The following is a 19,995-nucleotide window of genomic DNA, read 5'->3' on the forward strand; positions in this document are numbered from 1 at the left end:
GTCAAGACCTGGAAATACAGACATTTATTTGAAGCTCAGTCTGTACTGACCAATATATCCTATTAGACACAAGAACCCAGTTTGCACAAAGGCTATTATCATTACTGACACAAGTAAAAAGAGTGAAAAAGGCAGAACAAAGATCCAGGCAGGAAACCCACACATTATACAAAATGTGTAAAAATGCTAAAAATAGAAACTCTGTCACTGCTACAATGTCTTATCAATACAGTGAACCCTGAGAATCTATTTGCTCCTCAATCCACTTCTGTGAGTGGCGTCTGCATAGAGGTCAAAGGTCATTTCAGCTCATTGAAGCAGACTGTGTTTTAACAAAACAACCCTTTCACTTTTTTAATGCTTTTGTTTTCAATTTTAAAAATATATTTGTTGTGCCATGACTGTCCACATACCAATGTCACAGTGATAAGTTCTGAGACAGAAATCCCTCAAATTAAAAAAAAGCTGTTAAAATTAAACTTAAAATTAAATTGAGACATTGCACAACATAGAGAAAACAAAAAGGTCTGAATATTTTTTAAAGCCACTCTGTGCAAAATATATTAACAATACATTATTGTAGATTAGTGTTTCCAGTAAAAGTTCAATTGAAATCACGCATCAAAATGAGATTTCACAGACTATTTCATAGAAAGTACCCAATGTCAGGTGAAACAGAGACAGCTGTGTTTTTAGAGTCCTCTCCTGAGCAGCTCTGTCTCTTCTTTTGTCTCACTGGACAACACAGAGCTCAGTGCTGGACTGATTGGAAGTTACTCCTGTCACATCAGTGTCTCTTTGAGTCCTGCTGTGTTCGACCGACATTTCGCCACACTCATACCCATGGGGCTCCAGACTCTGCCTCAACTCCATAAGCAGCTCCTTACCATCACTTGACGGCAGGTTTCCCAGGTAGTACTGAGGGGCAAGCTCCACAAACCTACAGCACAGAAAGGAAAGTCACTGGTGAGCTAAAGGGTTAACCCCAGACACCGGGCACTTGGAGTGTCTCAGTGATTGATAAAATGTAGTCCCCTGAGCTCTGAAGAAGTTGGATCACACTCTTTTGGAAAGAATGCTGAGAAATGTGTTTTCCAAAATGTTGAAATTTTCCTTCAATCATTCTTGCATCCTCCAAGAGCCAATAACAACATTTAGGGGTTTGGTTGTGTCAGTATTAATGGATTGGTTGGATTTGTCTTCAAGCTAATTGGACCCTTGTCAATTCACACACATCACAATATGGCACTGAAAGCTGATTCAGCTGATTGACTGTCTATTATTTCTAAAATGTTTTGTGAATTACACCTAGATGAAAAACTTGTAAGTCCCAGTGTTAGGAGGAGCGTCATACCCCCAAATTAGTTTTAAGATGTGATTAGCCTACCCTAACATAAATATGAACTGTCCTAAGCTCAAAAATTCACCTACCAACACCTCTAAATATCCAGCAACTGCCCATAAAACTACGAGTTGGCTTGACAAAAGCGATGTCCATATATGTTTGATTAAGACAGTAATGTCAATTAGCAGAGATGGCCACACTGGAGTGCGAGTGCCCAATAGCATCTGCTCTTGGAAGCTAAGCGGGGCCGTGCCTGGTTAGTACTTGGATGGGAGACCAACTTGAAAGACCAGGCCGCTATCCTTAGATACTGAGGTTGCGTCAGGAAGAAGCCAGCCTAAAACTTGTGCCAAATCCACAATGGGTCAACTGACCCGCTGTGACGACCTCGAAAGGGAAAGAAGAAGTCAACTAGCAGTAAGCTATACACCTAAAAGTCTGAGGTTCACTCACATCTGTGGATGGACTTCTGAAGCAATGCGGATGCAGTTATCACAGGAGATGGTGAATTCATGGTACAGCACCCAGCTGGGGGGGTTTGGGCGTGGCTGACGACACAGGTAGGAAGAGAAGGGATGCAGGTGAGCCACATGACGGTGAGTTAACAGGAGGTAGTTACCTGAGCCATCCACATCATGAGCCACCTGAGGAGGAAGAGAAAGGTGTCTCTTATGGCCTCAATGTAGGAAGAGATGGGATGAGTAACATACAGAAGAAAGATGTGTTGAAGCCACATTATCTTACTCAAATTAAAGAACGGCGTGAATAACAATAAGTGAAATTTAGATTTTTTTTTTTAGTTACCTCAATTCTTACATGTATGCTTTGATTTTTAAATTGGGACAAAAACTGAATATTTTATGTTTGGGATGAAAAAGTCAAAATCACCTACATGAGAGAAAAGGGTCAGGGTCACTCTGCAATATTAAATTTAAATTATTTAATACTTAAAAGCAGAGCCTCCAACACACCTCAAATGTAAAACCTACTCTAACTGAGACAGATGACAAAAATAAAATGAATGACAGTGTTAACAGCGGTGTTGACAGCGGTGACACCCAGCTCATGTGGCAGGGCATCCAGGCGATCACTAACTACAGAACTACTACATCTGCCTGTGACAGTGACTCCTCCCTTCCAGATGCGCTGAATGACTTCTATGCATGGTTCAAGGAAATTAATGACACGACAGTGGGGAAGACAACTAATCCCCCTAACAACCAGGTGCTGTCTCTAACCAGCACTGATGTGAGGAAAACGCTATGCAAAGTTAACCCACAGAAAGCAGCTGGACCAGACAACATTCCTGGTAGAGTGCTCAGGGAATGTGCAGATCAACTGACAGATGTCTTTACTGACACTTTCAACATGTCTCTGAGCAGCACCGTCGTGCCAACGTGCTTTAAATCCACCACCATTGTCTCAGTGCTGAAGAAGTCTACAGTGTCATGCCTCAATGACGCACCCATTATTATGAAGTGCTTTGAGAGGCTAGTTATGCAGCATATTAAGACCCTGCTGCCACCCTCGCTGGACCCCATGCAGTTTGTGTATTGTCCGAACCGCTCTACGGATGATGCCATCACTACCACCCTACACCTGGCCCTCACGCACCTGGACAAAAAGGACACCTATGTACGAATGCTGTTCAGAGACTTCAGTTCAGCATTCAACACAATCATTCCTCAGTACCTGACCATGAAACTGAGCCTGCTGGGCCTGAACACCTCCCTCTGCAACTGGATCCTGGATTTCCTGACTGAGAGACCTCAGTCTGTCCGGATCAGGAACAGCATCTCCAGCACCACCACTCTGAACACTGGGGCCCCTCAGGACTGCTGTCCACACTGCTGACTCATGACTGTGTCGCAAGGCACAGCTCAAATCAAGTTCGCGGCTAACATGACAGTGGTGGGTCTCATCAGCAAGAATGACGAGTCAGCATACAGAGAGGAGGTACAACAGCTGATAGCCTGGTGTAGCGCCAACAACCTGTCTCTTAATGTGGACAAAACAAATGAGATAGTTGTTGATTTCAGGAGAGCACAAAACAACCACTCTCCATTAAATATCAATGGATCCTCAGTGGAGATCACCAAATTCCTTGGTGTTCATCTGACAGAGAACCTGTCCTGGTCCATCAACACCAGCTACATCACCAGCAAAGCCAAGCAGCATCTCTATTTCCTGCATAGACTGCAGAAAGCCCATCTGCCTCCACCTATCCTCACCACGTTCTATAGACGGACTATTGAGCGCATCCTGAGCAGCTGCATCACTGCCTGCTTTGCACCATCTCGAACCGAAAAACCCTGCAGTGGCTAGTGAGGACAGCTGAGAAGATCATCAGGGTCTCTCTTCCCTCTATCAAGGACATCTACAATACAGGCCATCAGCATTGTGGATGACACTACACACCCCTCACACACACTCTTCACCCTTCTGCCGTCTGGAAAGAGGTACCAAAGCATTTGGGCACTTACAACCAGACTGTGTAACAGTTCCTTTCCACAAGCCATCAGACTCCTCAATTCAACAGAACTGGACTGATATACACACACACATTCACACATACATTAATATGAATCATCTCTGCACAATATTCAGTACAAGAAACTAGACTGAATACACACACACACACATACATGAAGACACACACATACTCATACAAAATGGTCCTCTGCTGCTACAGACTTCTGCTGCTGTCTTAATTGCTGCTGCTCTGATATTGTTTTTATATGAATGTACACAAATGTTTTCAGTTTTAAATCATCTAGCTATCCAGCATTACTTGCACAATGTATACTAAGTATAATGATCAGTATTTTTCTGATCCTGAGGTTTTTTGTTTTTTTTTGCACTAACAATACTTGCACATCACCTGTACAGTTCGGTGCTATTGTGTGTATTATGTATACCGTCTTATCTCGTGTATTTCTTGTCTGCACCGTTGTTTGTCTTGCACTGTTTGCACAAGTTTGCACACATGCACTTATGTAGTTTGTAGTCCTTGTTAAATTGTCTTAAGTTTAGTCCCCTGTTGTCATATGTCGTTCTGTTATATGTAGCACCACGTTGTCTCATTGTACTGCAACAGCTTTATATGGTTGAAATGACAATGAAAACTTCTTGACTTGACTTGAAGTCCATAGCTATAGCAGCTAGCAGTACTGAGCCAAGAGCAGCCTGCAGAAATGTGTGGAACATTAAGATCATATTATGAAACGTTTCTGCTAAAGTAAAAAAAGAGATAATATTCAATTATTGTCTATCCCAACATTAGCAACATTACAAACATATATTACTGATCTTTAAATCATTTTGTTGTCAACATAGGAATTAAGAAAAAACCTTGACTACCATACATTTGCCTGTAGAAATGGAAACAGGAATGACACACTGCAAAGGCAGTAAAGTCAGTACCTGTTTATACCTGGAAGACCATATTCTATCCACAGGGGGGTTCACCACACTTTTCTTGCAGAGAGGTTGAAGTTAAAGACACAGGACTACAGGAAGACAGCCCCAGTTCAACATGTACTACATCAGCACCATGATAAAAATAGACTTGTGAATCTGAAACCCCAGTTGCAATACACAGGCAATTTGGACTTCTAGTCTAAAACATATGTATATTTAAAGAATCTAAAATATAGCATATAAAAAGTAAAGGAATTAGTGAGAAAGTAAATAGAAAAAATAAGGAAAAGAAAGAGTAAACTAATGAACTCGCTTTCATACAGTTTTAAGAAAACAGCGTGTTTACTTTGAGGAAGAAGCCGGAGATGAGAGCACGCTTGATATTTGTGCAGTTGTCCTGGCAACCAAAAGCAGGAGGAGAAACAGGAAGCTCTATTCGCTGCATCACCTCCAGGAGCTCTGCCCTGATCACCACAGCCAATCGTAAGGAAGCATGGCTGAGGAGGTTTGTCATGCACCATGCCTCGTCTTGATTATCTGCAAAGACACACACAGGCCAGTCAATAACTCATGTAAACGTTAACACTGGTCATTTTCTGCAGGTTTCCTATTGTTCCATTATGCTGATAAATGTCGCAACTTTTCTATTACAGTATGTTGAATACATAAAACAAAAACACTATAATCCTCAATGCTTGGCTAATGTAATATTACTAATGCTGAAGCACATTCTACATTAATTTTATAAGAGCACTTGCCACTTCCTGTCAGTGAGAACTGAACAGATCTCCTAACTTTCCTTGTCCAGACTTTCGAAAAAATTAAACCATTAGTGGGGACCCTGTAACTAACAATGTATGTATATAATGGAGACTAAGCTGTACATACGCTTTATGAAGGCATTATAAATATTAATGAGAGTCATGTGGTCCCCCTCTGTGTGCATTAGAGGCCGCCAGTGGGTGACAGCAGCTTCCTCTCTGCTGGGTTCTGCTGTCACAAAGCAGGAAGGAGCTGACAAGACAAAAATCAGAAAACCTGTTTAATTAAAAATGTACATTAAATTACTACCTGTGTAAATGTGTTACATTTACAATCATTATTCATCAATAATGTTGTTTTCTTACTTACACTGGTGTTGCATTTCCATTGCACCATTACGTCAACTGTATCAGTTGTGTCTTGACTAATGTGAGTTCATCTTGTAATTTTTCATATTTGACTGTAAACCTATTATCTTAATTTATGATTAATAAAATGTAATGATGAGCAATAATACCCTGAAATCTTTCCATTTTCATCCCAGATATGTTTTTGATTCCAAAGCACATCATTTTAACAGTAAGTGTGTGTGTGTGCACTGCTGTGTCCATCTCTACAAAACAGCAATGCACTTTTAATTACCTGTGAGCATGGCAGCGATGGTAAGCAGCTCATCCACACAGTCATACTCGCAGGCAGCAATTAGGGCTTTAGCCAGCGGCGGCTCCAGTGGCAGCTCTGACATTATGATTCCCACCTCTGACAGGTTGCCATCATCATCCAGTGCTGCAAGGTAGTCCAGGTCCTCTAGGGCCTGCATTAGAGCCTCTGGGGCTGGGGGAAGTAAGAGGTGCAGAAAATTGAGATATATCACAGTGTCACGTGGCCCCCCAGCATATGACGCTTTTTGGTGTTCAGTATCCTCTGTATAGTTTGTCTAGTTCCCAGCGTCACTCATGCTGCTGAAATCATACTTGTGTGTGTGTGTGTGTGTGTGTGTGTGTGTGTGTGTGTGTGTGTGGTCTTTGCTGACATGCAGCTACTAGTTAAAGAGTTAGCGATGAAAATACAGAGAAATACTTTTTTGCAAAATGTGCTCTGGATGTAGTCTTGGCCTACAAATCAGTACTCTGGTTACAGAGATAATTGTAGCTAGTTTGTAACTACTACTACTACTACTTTGTGATCGAAGTTAACAGGCTGGTGGCTGTACCTACACAGTATACCGTATACAGTTGTGAGAATGGTGTCAACTTTTTTAACTAATTTGTTTTTCAGAGTAGTTTATAAAAGGTACCTGGTCTGTCCAGGAACTTGCACTGTCCCATATCAGCGATATCAAGCCTCTTCAGCAACAGCACCAAGTGGCTGAGATTTTCCTCCATCACCCCTGGACAATGAGCCTCGACCATCCCATCATCATACAAAGACTGGGGATACAGACGAAGACACAGCCCTAAAGCCAAACGAGGAGAAGACAAGTAGTAACTAGTCGCAATAAAGTAAAAAGCTATTTTAAATGCAATTTCAATTTTAGCCATGAAATCTGTCATTTATCACTAATTATTAATTTAAAAAATATCATTACAAACACTGACACTTTCCAATTTGATTGCACAATGCATAATTAATAATATTAATATAATAATATATACAATAATGAACTATATATGATAACCAAATAACATAATAATATAATATGTACAAGTTTGCTTTAACAAACATTTAATGTCAAGGAATGTTAACTGAAATTAAGTGCAAAGACATTGGTGAACATGCATTGCTGTTAATGGCAGTGTATTTTTTCATTGGGCCACTTGAGGTCACCAAAGTCAGATTTTAGAGTATATGAGTGGGTGACCTCTCACTTACCTGGAAAGTGGCTGTTTACCCTCTGAGCCCGCATGTCAGCCTGGTGTTTGCTAATTGTTCTTAGGACCTGAGAGCTTGCTCTTATTTGTGGATTATAAACCTGAGATAGAACATGAAAGAAAAATGGAAATACATGACAGCTTGTTGGTGTTAATTTTATTTTCATTTGTCTCCCACAGTAAAGTGCAATTTCATTTTCCTCCTTTTTTGCATTTAATTGGTTTAGTTCACCTTATAATATGTGTACAAAATCTATCTGTAATTTAATCATGGCAATATTGAACCATAAGCTCACAGTTTTGAGTTGAAGGCCAGTGTCTATGACGTAGCGAATGGACAGCAGGGAAAAGGAAGCCTCTGCAAGAGTATCTGTTAGGATAACCTTCCTCTTGACCCCAGGACCTGTGTCTGCCAGCACAGAGGTGCTGTCTGCACCCTCAGAGTTGTCGTCCTCCCTCCCTGTGGAAGATTCGGGATCAGATTCGTAGACCCGCTGTGTCAGTCCACCCAGTCCAGCATGGAGGGGGAGCACCCTGAGAGGACCAAGCTGTGGACTTAGTGATACACACTCCTTCTCCAGCAAGGCCCCACACTCTTCTATCTCCTACACAAAACAGCAGAAAGACAGTGTAAAATCCTGGTTTTCATCCAATTCAAACACTATAACCCTTTCACTGAAATGTGGAAGCTCTATGAAGTGTTTCTGTGTTCTCTATTTGATGTGTTAGACAGGAGGACAGGACTTCAACTGACAAATGTAGTCTTGGCTCTGTATTAAATGGAAGCCTTGACTGTGAATCCAAAAAACAAGATGGGTGTTGATGTTGACATAAAGGGAGTTACATTTGCATGAGTGAGTTTGATATACCAGCAGGTCAATATGTACAGATAGCTTTGCAGGAGCTACATTGTGCCTCATGAGCTTTGAGTGTGTACGTGTATGAGAGAAAACTAGGGCACCAGACACATACAATGCACCAGAGGCCTCTCAGGTTGAGGTGTCGCTGTTCTCCTCTTTTACAAAACAAAGATGGTGAAACCCTACAATACTCCACAGAATGAAGACTAACCAGTTCTCTTAGTCAAAAAACAAAAAGAGTCTTCCCTCAGTATAAGCAGAACGATAATGTTTCTACCCTGAAAACAGCTGTTATCATTGACAGACCTCCAATATTTGTTGTTTAGTTTTACTTTTTCCAGTCATACACTGCTAACTTTTTTGGAATATTTATACATAAGAAGTAAAGGAGGAGATACAAAAATATAGCCTTTAAATAAAAGACTTGATGACACTGCATCAATTAAGTTAAAATGGCATGTTGCTACATATTAATACCTCAGGCGCTAGATGTCCAGCAGTTTTAAGTGTTAATTGTTGTCCTCTAAAGTGTGTTTAGAGGTCTGCCATCTGTTAATTGTTTGATTTGGACCAGATCAGTGGTAGCTGATCCACCTATAACAAGCCCATCCTCCACCTCATCACCCACCCTCCCACTAAAAGACTCTGAGGGGTAGCCATGTGATAGCTACTGCTGCTGACTCCAGGATGTGCTAATCTACTGAGTGTAAACTAAGCAGAAACTGGAAGCTAACTCACTCCTGTATAGATCTTTGGTATGACCCAGAAGAAAATAAATGTTTTATCCATAACTTCTCCATTACTTACTTAACTTACACTACCCCATGGATTGCTAATGAACCATTTGAAACTATAGAATGATCTCATCTAACCTGTTAAACTCTTTTGTGGACTGCACAGAACAGGAGGCCAGGGGTTCTGTTAAAGTACCCTGGATTAAAAACACTTCAACATGTGAAACAAAAAAAAGTGATCAGCTAAATGACTAAAAACTATGGCTGTGAACCTTTGGATGTGCACTGATTTATTCCGTCACTTGAGAGTGCACTGTGAGGTTTCTGAAACTGACAAATGCATCCCTGGTTTATTTTTGTTCATTTTGAAATGTTACATGTGGAGAAGCTGTAACCAGAGTATTTTAACAAAATATAAAACAAAATACAGTAGTTGCCAATGAACGTTCTGGCAACTAATTAAGCATTTCATCTCTACATGTTTAAATACTTCTGGGATCTCTGGGGTTTTGTTACCACCTACAACCACAGGTAGTGCTACCAGATCAACCTGGACTAAAATCTTACAGGTGTCTGTCAGTGTTATCAGAGATATAATAAAACTACACTGTGCATTTATTCAAACTGCAATATTTGGTTGGTACAAAATATGACACTGATTACTTACTGTATAATACCTAACATATACTTTTTCTGATACTGTGGAAGTTTTAAAAGTGTGCTTATGTTTTGTTACTAATATTCAGAGGCATATCAAGAGTAAATTTTGTACCTGTGCACTGGCCAAAAACACCATCACATCTCCTTCCTCTCCTCTTCTGTGCAGATCCAACACCATGTGACAGGCAGCAGCTACAGGTTCTTTTCCAGAAGAAAGCTCCCTGTACAGCATATCCACTTTGTTCACCATGGAGTTCTTGTCCCCCTCAGCCTCATGCCTCTCCTCTTCGTCTGTAGTAGTGGAGTCGGTGAGCAGGCTGTCCAGCGATAGGTGAGGGATGGAGGGTCCCAGGAAGGCAGAGAGACGAGGTGCCAGTGTTGGGTGAGTGAGGAGAACCACCCTAAACTTGTCTTGCCTCTGGCGGCAGACATCACACAGCAGGCCCAGCAGCACATCGGTGGGTACAGTGCGCTCCTGGAGCTCATCCAACACCACAACTCCATACTGACGCAGCAGGGGGTCAGACATCATTTCTTGTAGTAGGAGAGTGTCACTGACAAATCTGGGCAGAGAGAAAGAACAAAGAGATGAAGGAAGAACCAGCTCCATTCAACCAATGGGTTTTGTAGTCTTTTAATAACCCTGGATACAGCAGAAACTGCACAGAACAGGAGGTCAGGGGTTCTGTTAAAGTACCCTGTACTAAAAACACTTCAACATGCGAAACAAAAGAAAGTGATCAGCTAAATGACTGAGAACTATGGGTGTGAACCTTTGGATGTGCACTGATTTATTCCATCACTTGAGAGTGCAGGATTTCAGAACAGGGATTGGTTTTTAGTCAATACACTACAAACAGAATGCATTTATTGCCACCTTGGCCAGACATTAGGGAATAGAACAAAGAGACAAGGTGTGGCTGTAAGCAAGAGAAAGGCTGTGTGACATAATCATACAAAGTCCAATGAAAGCATCTACAATGTCTCTGGGAGGAGATCTGTATCATGTGTAATCATGATACAGCTTAAAAGTGGGCTCAAAATGTACAGCAGCACAAGACTCATTCCATGATATTTTTGTCGTGCATGTTTTAAAGCACATTTTCTTGTGGAGTAGTGATATCCATTTGAAAATTTAGTTGTACTAGTGTGTAACTGAAGTATAAATAAAATATTCCAAGGAAGTACTGGGATATTCATAAGTAGACCTGGCGCAAATGAAGACTCATAAGGTTTATTTAACAACGAGTTGTGGTTTTACAGAGAGTTATGAAGTGGAACATACAAAGACATGCTGGAATCTTTTCTTATGACAGTGAAGTTGCAAAACAACCAGCAGAGACCTCAGAGAGACATTATGCCACAAAAATAATAACAGCATGTCGTTTTCTGCAAGACGGAGGTGTTGGTAGGTGCACTGAGCGTTTGGGTGAGCCCCACAGGAAATGTCCTGTGTTTATGCCAAGCTAAACCAATCAATTCCCAGCTCAGTATGAGTCCTAACCTGAGCAGGGTGTCAGGGGTACAGCCATCATCATGAGACACCCTGTAGCCCACCTCCAGACCCAAGCTGAGGTCCATTTCATCAGCCACACGAAGGGCCAGACTCACTGCGGCCACTGAATAGGGCTGGGAACAACACACCAGGCCCTGAGAAAACTCAAATGACAAAGCATACTCCACACACCACTGTGGCACCTGCAGGGAGGACAGGAACAAGAAGAGAACAAAGACATAGGTCAACAAGAGGAGAAAGAAGTAATATAATACTGGGGTCATGAGTGATACAGCACTTTCTCAGGTTTTCTGAAGCACATCTTAAAAAATATACTGATGGGTCACATTTGAATAACATGCTCCTTTAACATGAAAGTGGAGCACTTTTGGCACAGATGTACTGTACATTTTTCATTTTTCATCAGAATGGCCATCTTTCATTGGTTTTTTGAAGTGTAGCTTCAGAGTGCTTCAATACAAGAGTAGGAAGGTCTGTTCATAAGGAAAATGTTGTCAGTTGGGCTTGTTAATCCAATTTACAAGTCTCTCTTACCAATCCATTGTTATTTAGCTGCGTAAATCAGGAAACAACTGCTCAAACATTTTGTTGTGCATTTTCAAATCCAACAAATAAAACCTTGCAACCACATGACAGCAGAAAACATCAGCAATATTCAGCGGTGGGAAGTAATGAAGTACAAATACTTCTTTACTGTACTTAAGTAGATTTTTCAGGTATCTGTACTTTACTTGAGTATTTATTTTTCTGAGGACTTTTTACTTTTACTCCCTACATTTAAACACAAATATCTGTACTTTCTACTCCTTACATTATCAAAACAGGCTTGTTTGTTACTTTTTCAACGTCCGTGGATGACGACACAACGTAAAAACTAACTAAAGAGGGAAATCGAGTGAGTGTACAGGTTATGATAGAGAGAAAACATGCAGCAAGACATGGAGGAAGAAAGGGATACAGGGAGTGTTGCAGAGTCCGACGACGATGCACCAGATTCGGAATAGCAAGCCATTCTGCATCCATGGCCGTATTTAAAGGAACTATTGAAGAATGATTCATGGTGAATGTGTTTTGTTCCCTGTACCAGCCTGTGCAGGTTGTTAATAAAAGAAGAATTTCCTGTTTTTGTGTCGAGTTATCAAAAGATGTATTGTGTATCATTGATGGCAAAACATTTTTACTTAAGTACATTTCAGACCTTGTACTTTCTTACTTTTACTTGAGTAAAGGAGCTGAGTCAGTACTTCTACTTTTTTTACACAAGTATCTGTACTTCTACTTAAGTATGGAATGTGAGTACTTTTGCGACCTTTGGCAATATTATACAACATATGGCAATAAATAAGGCTTGCTCTGTGCTTCTTTTTCAAGTATATTATCTTTAAAAATCTTGAAGAACATTCAGACATGGTATGTTACAGCATGTAGGTTGTTGCGAATAAAATAAACCCAGCCTACAATGGGCCTTGAATAAATATTTAATCAAAGCCTGCATTAGAGGTAATGACAAGGACAAACACTAACAAATCCATCATTTTATGAAAGCTAATGGGGATTCAAACTATAGAAGGTGTTGGACAGGGGAGCCCAGACTTTCTCGATCAAACAATTGTTCAGGTTACAGCAGTGCAGAGTCTGTTAGAAAGGTTTAATACTGTCATCAATTAGTGTGAAAGAAGCAGCAAGGTGGAGCAAGTATAATGAGAACCAGGTCATCACAGAGATGTTTTTGTTTCTATCATCTACATAGATTGAATTAGCAACAGTGTGCCAAGATGACTCAACACACGGCCATGCAAGAAAACACATGAAAATAGACAGTTGAATGAAGAACCTTCACCACGTTGACAACACGCAACATAAAGAAATGCATCGCATCTTGATTAAACATAAATTTCAGAAAGTGCAGCTGTTAAACTACTGCACTATATAATGAGCTGTTTCTGTTATTTAGCCCAGCATCACTAATACAATTTGGGTTGGACAAAATAATAGAACACCCTGTCAGAATACCAGCAGCACAAATTACAAGATCCAAAATAATAGTACAGTGGAACTTTCTTGAAAAAAAAAACTCAGTATCACCATCATGAAGGTAGTAAAGTAAAGTAAGGTGTTGAACAAACAGTGCTAAGAAAATATTTTCAGTAGTATTAACAATGCGCTAAATTTCACATTTATTTAACTACAGCTGCTAGAACTGCAAAAAGCACTGTCAATTTGTCATAAATTCATGCTTAGAGCTTGACCTGAATAAATCCAGGAGATTACGTCCACCACATGTGATCCTGCCTGTAGCGCCGGTGGTCGCTGCTTACCTGGGTGCTTTTTCCAGCTCCATTCGGTGCACTGAGCAGTACCATGTCATGATTCTCCAGGTGCTCCAACAGACTCTGCCTGAACCTCCATACAGGAAGCTGACGCCTCTCTTCCAGCAGTGCGTAATAGCGTGATGAAAAGGGCAAACCATCATATGGGTTCACTTCTAAGTCTCCCAGGCCTTCCTCCTCCCCTTTTTCTCTTCCTCCATCACCTTCACCATCCAAATCCCCAGACAGGAGAGAAGACACAGACATGGAGTCAAGAGCTGCTGAGGGTCGCATGTGGGACCCAGGGACGAGGGAGGCAGTGGAGGGCTTTGCTGGTGGAGATGACATCATCAGCAGTGGCTGGAGATTAGGAAAGAGAGAGGGGCTGGTCCACAGAGAGGTGTGAGATTACCTGCTAGAGGTCACAGAAAACAAAGGAACCACTGTGTTACTGAACAAGATTCATACTGAAATTACTTTGAAGATGAGTTGACTGCAGTGCCACATAAACCTTTAATATTCAGCTGACAGTGCAATCAGAGGAGGCACTAAGTCATACAGCAAAAAGGATCTTTTACCACAAACATCAACATAAGGTAGATGTCAGAGGCCACAGCACTTCCTTTCTCTACTTAAGATTTTCACCTGTCTCTCAAGTGGGCCCTTCACAGGAACACGTAGCATGTGTGGTATGTAACTGCGGAATGCTAGTCTCCACCCAGATTCCAATAAGTGTGTTAGACAGCTGCAACAGATTTCAGAGGGGAAGGCCTACAGGCACCATACTGGTGGGCTGGTTTGTACACTTTTGGGGAAGACCTAAAAACAGAAAATCGCTCCAAGATTTGTCTTGGATAACTGTCCCACAGAGGGTGTTTTGGCTAATTCAGAAGAAGACCTCTGCACTTCTTGCATTCTTTATTTCATTTTAAATTGATTAAATTCAATCTACACTCAATAATCTATAATCACAAAGTAAAAGCAAGATGTAGCAAATGGGCAAAGTTCAAGGCAATAAGTAGTTTAAAAAGTTACCAATGGGTTGTAAATGTGTTCATTTACTATTTACCCAGCTGACTGCTGAACTGAATTTCTACACACATTTGACCAGTAAACAGGCCTAAATACTTGACAAGAACTATGGCGTTTCAGTTAGACTGTCAACAACAATAAGCCCCTGAAAATTACCACCAAATGGTTAGATTTTCAGACCTGTTTACGTACTTTGCTTGCATATTTACTTATCTCATGTTTGGGAAAGCTATGTATACAGTAAAATGTGTTTGTGGTGAGAAAAGCATCATTTTGGGGATGGACACCAAACCCCAGTACTGTTTAGCATTGAGAGCTGCTATAAATTATTAAAGAAAATATTATAGTTAATGTCTGAATCATTTGGGGTCTTCCTGTACCAGCTGTACATCCTCTCAGTGCTTCTTCTTCTTTTCCTTTCGGCTGCCCCCTTCGGGGGTCGCCACAGCGAATCATCTGCCTCCATTCAACTCTATCCTCTGTATCCTCCTCACTCCTCATGCACTACTCATTCCTGATCCTATCCATCCTCGTCACTCCCAGAGAGAACCTCAACATCTTCAGCTCTGCTACCTTCAGCTCTGCCTCCTGTCTTTTTCTCAGTGCCACTGTCTCTAAACCAGACAACATTGCTGCTCTCACCACTGTCTTGTACACCTTTCCTTTCATTCTTGCTGACACTCTTTTGTCACACATCACACCTGACACTTTCCTCCACCTGTTCCAACCTGCTGGCACAGGTCTCTTCACTTCTTTTCCACACTCTCTGTTGCTCTGGACTGTTGACCCTAGGTACTTAAAATCCTCCACCTTCTTCACCTCTACTCCCTGTAACCTCACCGTTCTACTTGAGTCCATCTCATTTACACACATGTACTCTGTTTTACTGCGGCTAACCTTCATTCCTCTCCTTTCCAGAGCAAACCTCCACCTCTCTAGATTTTCCTCCACCTGCTCCCTGCTCTCACTACAGATGACAATGTCATCTGCAAACCTCATGGTCCACAGAGATTCCTGTCTAACCTCATCTGTCAGCCTGTCCATCACCACAGCAAATAAGAAGGGGCTCAAAGCCGATCCTTGGTGCAGTCTGACCTCCACCTTGAACTCCTCTGTCACCCCTACAGCACACCTCACCACTGTCTTACAGCTCTCATACATGTCCTGCACCACTCGAACATACACTACTCACAAAAAGTTAGGGATATTTGACTTTTACAGAATTTCAGAATGCACTATAACCTTTACAGCTGAACTTAATTTGACCTTCTCTAAACTTTTGAATGCACATGTCCAACTGTTCAATGTTTCAGTACTTATTGCATAACATGGTGTTCTCTAACAAGGTGATTAACCACAAAAATCATAACAAGTGTCTGATCCATGACCATCGACCACTAAATGTTCTGGTTCAATGACAGTTCGTATTTAAACAGTCCCCTTCATCATGCTGTTCACATTTTGACATCATGAGACCAAGACGACACCTAACAATTGACAATTTATTGAGACATTGACATTTTTTGTTGTGGTATACCCACCCCTGTTGTTAGCTTTTGTTTCAACAAATTGTTTGAGATGAAGAAATTACCATTGCATACTTCTACTTAAATGCCCTACTTTCATGATATAATATCACTGTAGTATGAACTTTTTACATTTTCCATAAATTTCACCTGAAAGTCAAATATCCCTAACTTTTTGTGAGCAGTGTACTTCTCTGCCACTCCAGACTTCCTCATACAAAACCACAGCTCCTCTCTCAGCACCCTGTCATATGCTTTTTCCAAATCTACAAAGACACAATGCAGCTCCTTCTGGCCTTCTCTGTACTTCTCCATCAGCATTCTCAAAGCAAATATTGCATCTGTGGTTCTCTTTCTTGGCATGGAACCATACTGCTGCTCACAAATGCTCACTTCTGACCTCAGCCTAGCCTCCACTACTCTTTCCCATAACTTCATTGTGTGACTCATCAGCTTTATTCCTCTCTAGTTTCCACAACTCTGCACATCTCCCTTGTTCTTAAAGATGGGCACCAGTACACTTCTCCTCCATTCCTCAAGCATCCTCTCACTCTCCAAGATCTTGTTAAGTAGCCCAGTCAAAAACTCTACTGCCACCTCTCCTAAACACTTCCATACCTCCACAGGTATGTCGTCAGGACCAACTGCCTTTCCACTCTTCATCCTCTTCAACGCCTTCCTCACTTCATCCTTACTGATCTTTGCTACTTCCTGCTCCACAACAGTCACCTCTTCTACTCTGTGCTCTCTGACATTTTCCTTCAAAGTATTCCTTCCATTTTTCCATCACACTTGTGGCACCTGTCAACACATTTAAATCCCTGTCCTTAATCACCCTAACCTGCTGCACATCCTTCCCATCTCTGTCTCTGCCTTGCCAACCTGTACAAATCCACCTCTCCCTCCTTAGTGTCCAACCTATCATACAAATCCTCATACATCCTTTGTTTGGCCTTTGCCATCTCTACCGTCAGCTTACGCTGCATCTCCCTGTACTCCTGCCTGTTCTCTTCTGTCCTCTCAGTGTCCCACTTCTTCTTAGCTAACCTTTTCTTCTTGAACTTCTGAACTTCCTCATTCCACCACCAAGTCTCCTTATCTGCTTTCCTCTTTCCTGATGACACACCAAGTACCCTTCTACCTGTCTCCCTGATCACTTTAGCTGTAGTTGTCCAGTCATCTGGAAGAACCTCCTGACCTCCCAGGGCCCGTTTCAGCTCCTCCCTGAAAGCCACACAACAACTTTTTCAACTTCCACCACTTGGTCCTCTGCTCTGCCCTTGTCCTCTTCATCTTCCTCACCACCAGAGTCATCCTACACACCACCATCCTATGCTGTTGGCTACACTCTCCCCAACCACTACTTTGCAGTCACTGGTTGAAACGTCTGCACAAGATGTAATCAACTTGTGTGCTCCTGCCTCCACTTTGGCAACTATGGTGTTAGCTCGGTGAAGAGCCTCCACTGCTTTTCCTATGTTTCTTTATGCACAAGCAGTTTACATCACAAAGACTTGACTAATAGAGTGGAGGGCTGCATTTAACAATTATTTTCATTACTTCCAGTTATTTCTTAGCTCATTAAGTAATTATTTAGTCTATGAAATGTCAAAAAGGGAATAATGGACTGATGAAGAGGAACTCAATACTGGTTTACCAGCCAGACAAGGCCTGCTCCCAAACATTTGCTCTTATTGTAAAGCCCACAGTTTTCCTGTATGGTATATTTCATACCACTTTTTGAATACCACTACTGTATGTTTGTAAAGCTTCTGATGTACATTTCCAGTTTGTCCTGTTGTACGTAGAACAATGACGTGGATTATCTACCAGTGCCGATTTTAGACCGTGTTTCTGGGGCTCAAGCACACCTAAATTTCATCTCAGCACTCCTAAAAATAATAATAATAATAATGAATCATTAGGCCTTTTATTAACTACTGTCACATTGTTCCACCATACACAAGCAATGTAGGAGAAGAAGGAAGTACCAATGGATTTCATGGTGGAGATTAAATCCACAAGTTGAAAAGCAAATCCAGCTGCTGCCTGTTGTGACTGTGAACACTGGGTCGTTGTTACTGTGTTTAGAAAGTGTGTATTACAGTCCCATGGTGTGAATACTGTCAAACAATGTTAGCTGACTGAGCTGAGCACTTGTCAGGTAATGAGCTACTGATGCACTTTATTATTTCAGTGTAAGTGGAGATAAAACACCAAACCCCTGCCGTTTTATAAAGCTCTGCAATTATTATTCTTCATTAACAAATAAAAGAAAGGTCAGTTTTATGTCACATTAATGGCAGGATTTTTTTTTCAAAGAAAACAACCAGGTTCAGGTGAGAAAGTCAAATGACACAACCTGACCCAAAACCACCCAGTATATAATTAGAGTAATACACATCTGTATGGTTCAAATTGTGGCTTTTACAAGATTACAGATTGTGTGATTGGATGTTAAGTTTGCTATTTGGTTGACAGCACAGAGAAGGAGAAAGGAGGACAGTGATGGAGACAGACAGAGTCCTGGGAATAAGGCCCTGCATAAATGCCACTTCTCCTTAGGGGCTCATACCTCGAAAAGTCTCATGCTAGAATCGCCCCCGTTATGAATCACCCATGGGTGGTGCCACAATGAACAAAATTAAAGTATGCTGTCAAATTTTTTCATGACTATATAACAGAGACAGGCCAGAATATAAACACCATGTTAAAGCTGCGTATTGGACTCTTAAATGGACTAGCTAATGTCTTCTCAGCCCTTATCTCTGAGAGCCAGGAGCGACGTGTCAGCGGACACAAAGAAGCCGAAGCTGTAACAGAGAGACATCCTAAACAAGAGCGGGCTGTCACAAGAGTCTTACCTGAGACACAGCGGCCCAAAGGTGAACACAGCAAACAAACAGTGCGCCTCCAGTCCGCTGTGCTTCTGTCCGACCTGAACCGCCTTCACATCCCGGACAATATTTAGAGAGAAGTCAGAGAAGGCGACACATGAACTGCGGCTGTTTTACGGCTGTTTAACTTCTGTTTACCGGCCCAGCTTCCGACAGGACAAGAACAGATGCAGGACTGACTGGCTGCTCTAGCTAGTCGCCGCCATGTTTGGCTCTCTAGCTGTCAAACCGCGTGCTACATTCAGGGCTGCTCGGAAAATAGGGAATTCACTATTTGGTTGACAGCACAGAGAAGGAAAGAGGAGGACAGTTATGGAGACACCATGACCTTTGGTCAATATTTTAGTTAATCATATTTGCTCACTGTACTGGAACCCAACACATCAAACTAACACCGTAGAATGATTCGATGATTATAATCTAAGTGCTACTGGTAATAAGGATGGGCATCGATATAAGTGAGCAAGACACCACCTTCAGGCAGAAGCCAGGTACCACACTAGACCTCAACACTGAGGTAAAGTCTATTTCTAAGTGACATAACATATTGCCAGAATATTTGGTGAACAGAGCATAATTTACCTGACACCAAACCATCGGGCTGTACAGGTAGTTTGAAGAAAAAGGTAACAGCATTCACCTTCAGCCTCAGTCCAGTGACAGTGACAGTCCTTTCAGTCAGTGGCTCTGCTTAAATTTAAATCACTTCCTTGCATTTGTGCACATCACACACTTTGCCATCATTATATTATTTACAGTGTCAAATATGATTGACACACATTTTGATTTGAACAGGGAAGCACAGACCTCACTAATCACAATTACAACGCATCTAATGCTTAGGCACAATTTTGAGGCCTGTCTGAGTATTTTCCTGTTCTGCTAATTTATTATATATTTCAGAGGTAACTATTGTACTAATCACTCTTAATCACTTGTTGTTTTACAAATTAACCTTCAACATATAAAACCCAAAACAGCTTGTTGTTGAATGTTATGAAGCCATTCTGCTACATGCGTCCTTACCTTTTTATATTGTAAGTACACTTTTAAGACAAGATCA

At 41.4% G+C, this 19,995-nt stretch overlaps 1 protein-coding gene across 2 annotated transcripts; it reads right to left on the reverse strand.

The window, feature by feature from the left end:
* Positions 1-6: 6 nt before the first annotated feature.
* Positions 7-19,328, reverse strand: dqx1 (DEAQ box RNA-dependent ATPase 1). Of its 2 annotated transcripts, none has more exons than XM_026296685.2 (12): positions 18,900-19,327; positions 13,487-13,892; positions 11,157-11,350; positions 9,765-10,215; positions 7,695-8,003; positions 7,400-7,499; positions 6,825-6,983; positions 6,170-6,361; positions 5,654-5,779; positions 5,112-5,302; positions 1,799-1,989; positions 7-940 (listed from the first exon to the last, which is right to left on the reverse strand). In XM_026296685.2, exons 2-12 carry the CDS (start codon positions 13,826-13,828, stop codon positions 733-735), a joined length of 2,463 nt encoding a protein of 820 aa, XP_026152470.1. In that variant the 5' UTR covers positions 13,829-13,892; positions 18,900-19,327; the 3' UTR covers positions 7-732. The 2 variants fall into 2 exon arrangements, with proteins under 2 accessions (XP_026152470.1, XP_026152471.1); XM_026296686.2 differs by having other exon boundaries at positions 733-940; positions 13,487-13,889; positions 18,900-19,328.
* Positions 19,329-19,995: the final 667 nt, after the last annotated feature.

This window comes from Mastacembelus armatus, chromosome 12 (assembly GCF_900324485.2).
Source record: "Mastacembelus armatus chromosome 12, fMasArm1.2, whole genome shotgun sequence".
Lineage (NCBI taxonomy): Eukaryota > Metazoa > Chordata > Actinopteri > Synbranchiformes > Mastacembelidae > Mastacembelus > Mastacembelus armatus.

Coding starts and splice junctions, on each gene's coding strand:
- dqx1 (XM_026296685.2), bottom strand. CDS start 13,828: ATGATGTCATCTCCACCAGCAAAGCCCTCCACTGCCTCCCTCGTCCCT. Junction 6,362..6,824: donor CAAGTTCCTGGACAGACCAG/GTACCTTTTATA, acceptor TACTTCCCCCAG/CCCCAGAGGCTCTAATGCAG. Junction 1,990..5,111: donor TCTCCGGCTTCTTCCTCAAA/GTAAACACGCTG, acceptor CTTCCTCCTCAG/GTGGCTCATGATGTGGATGG.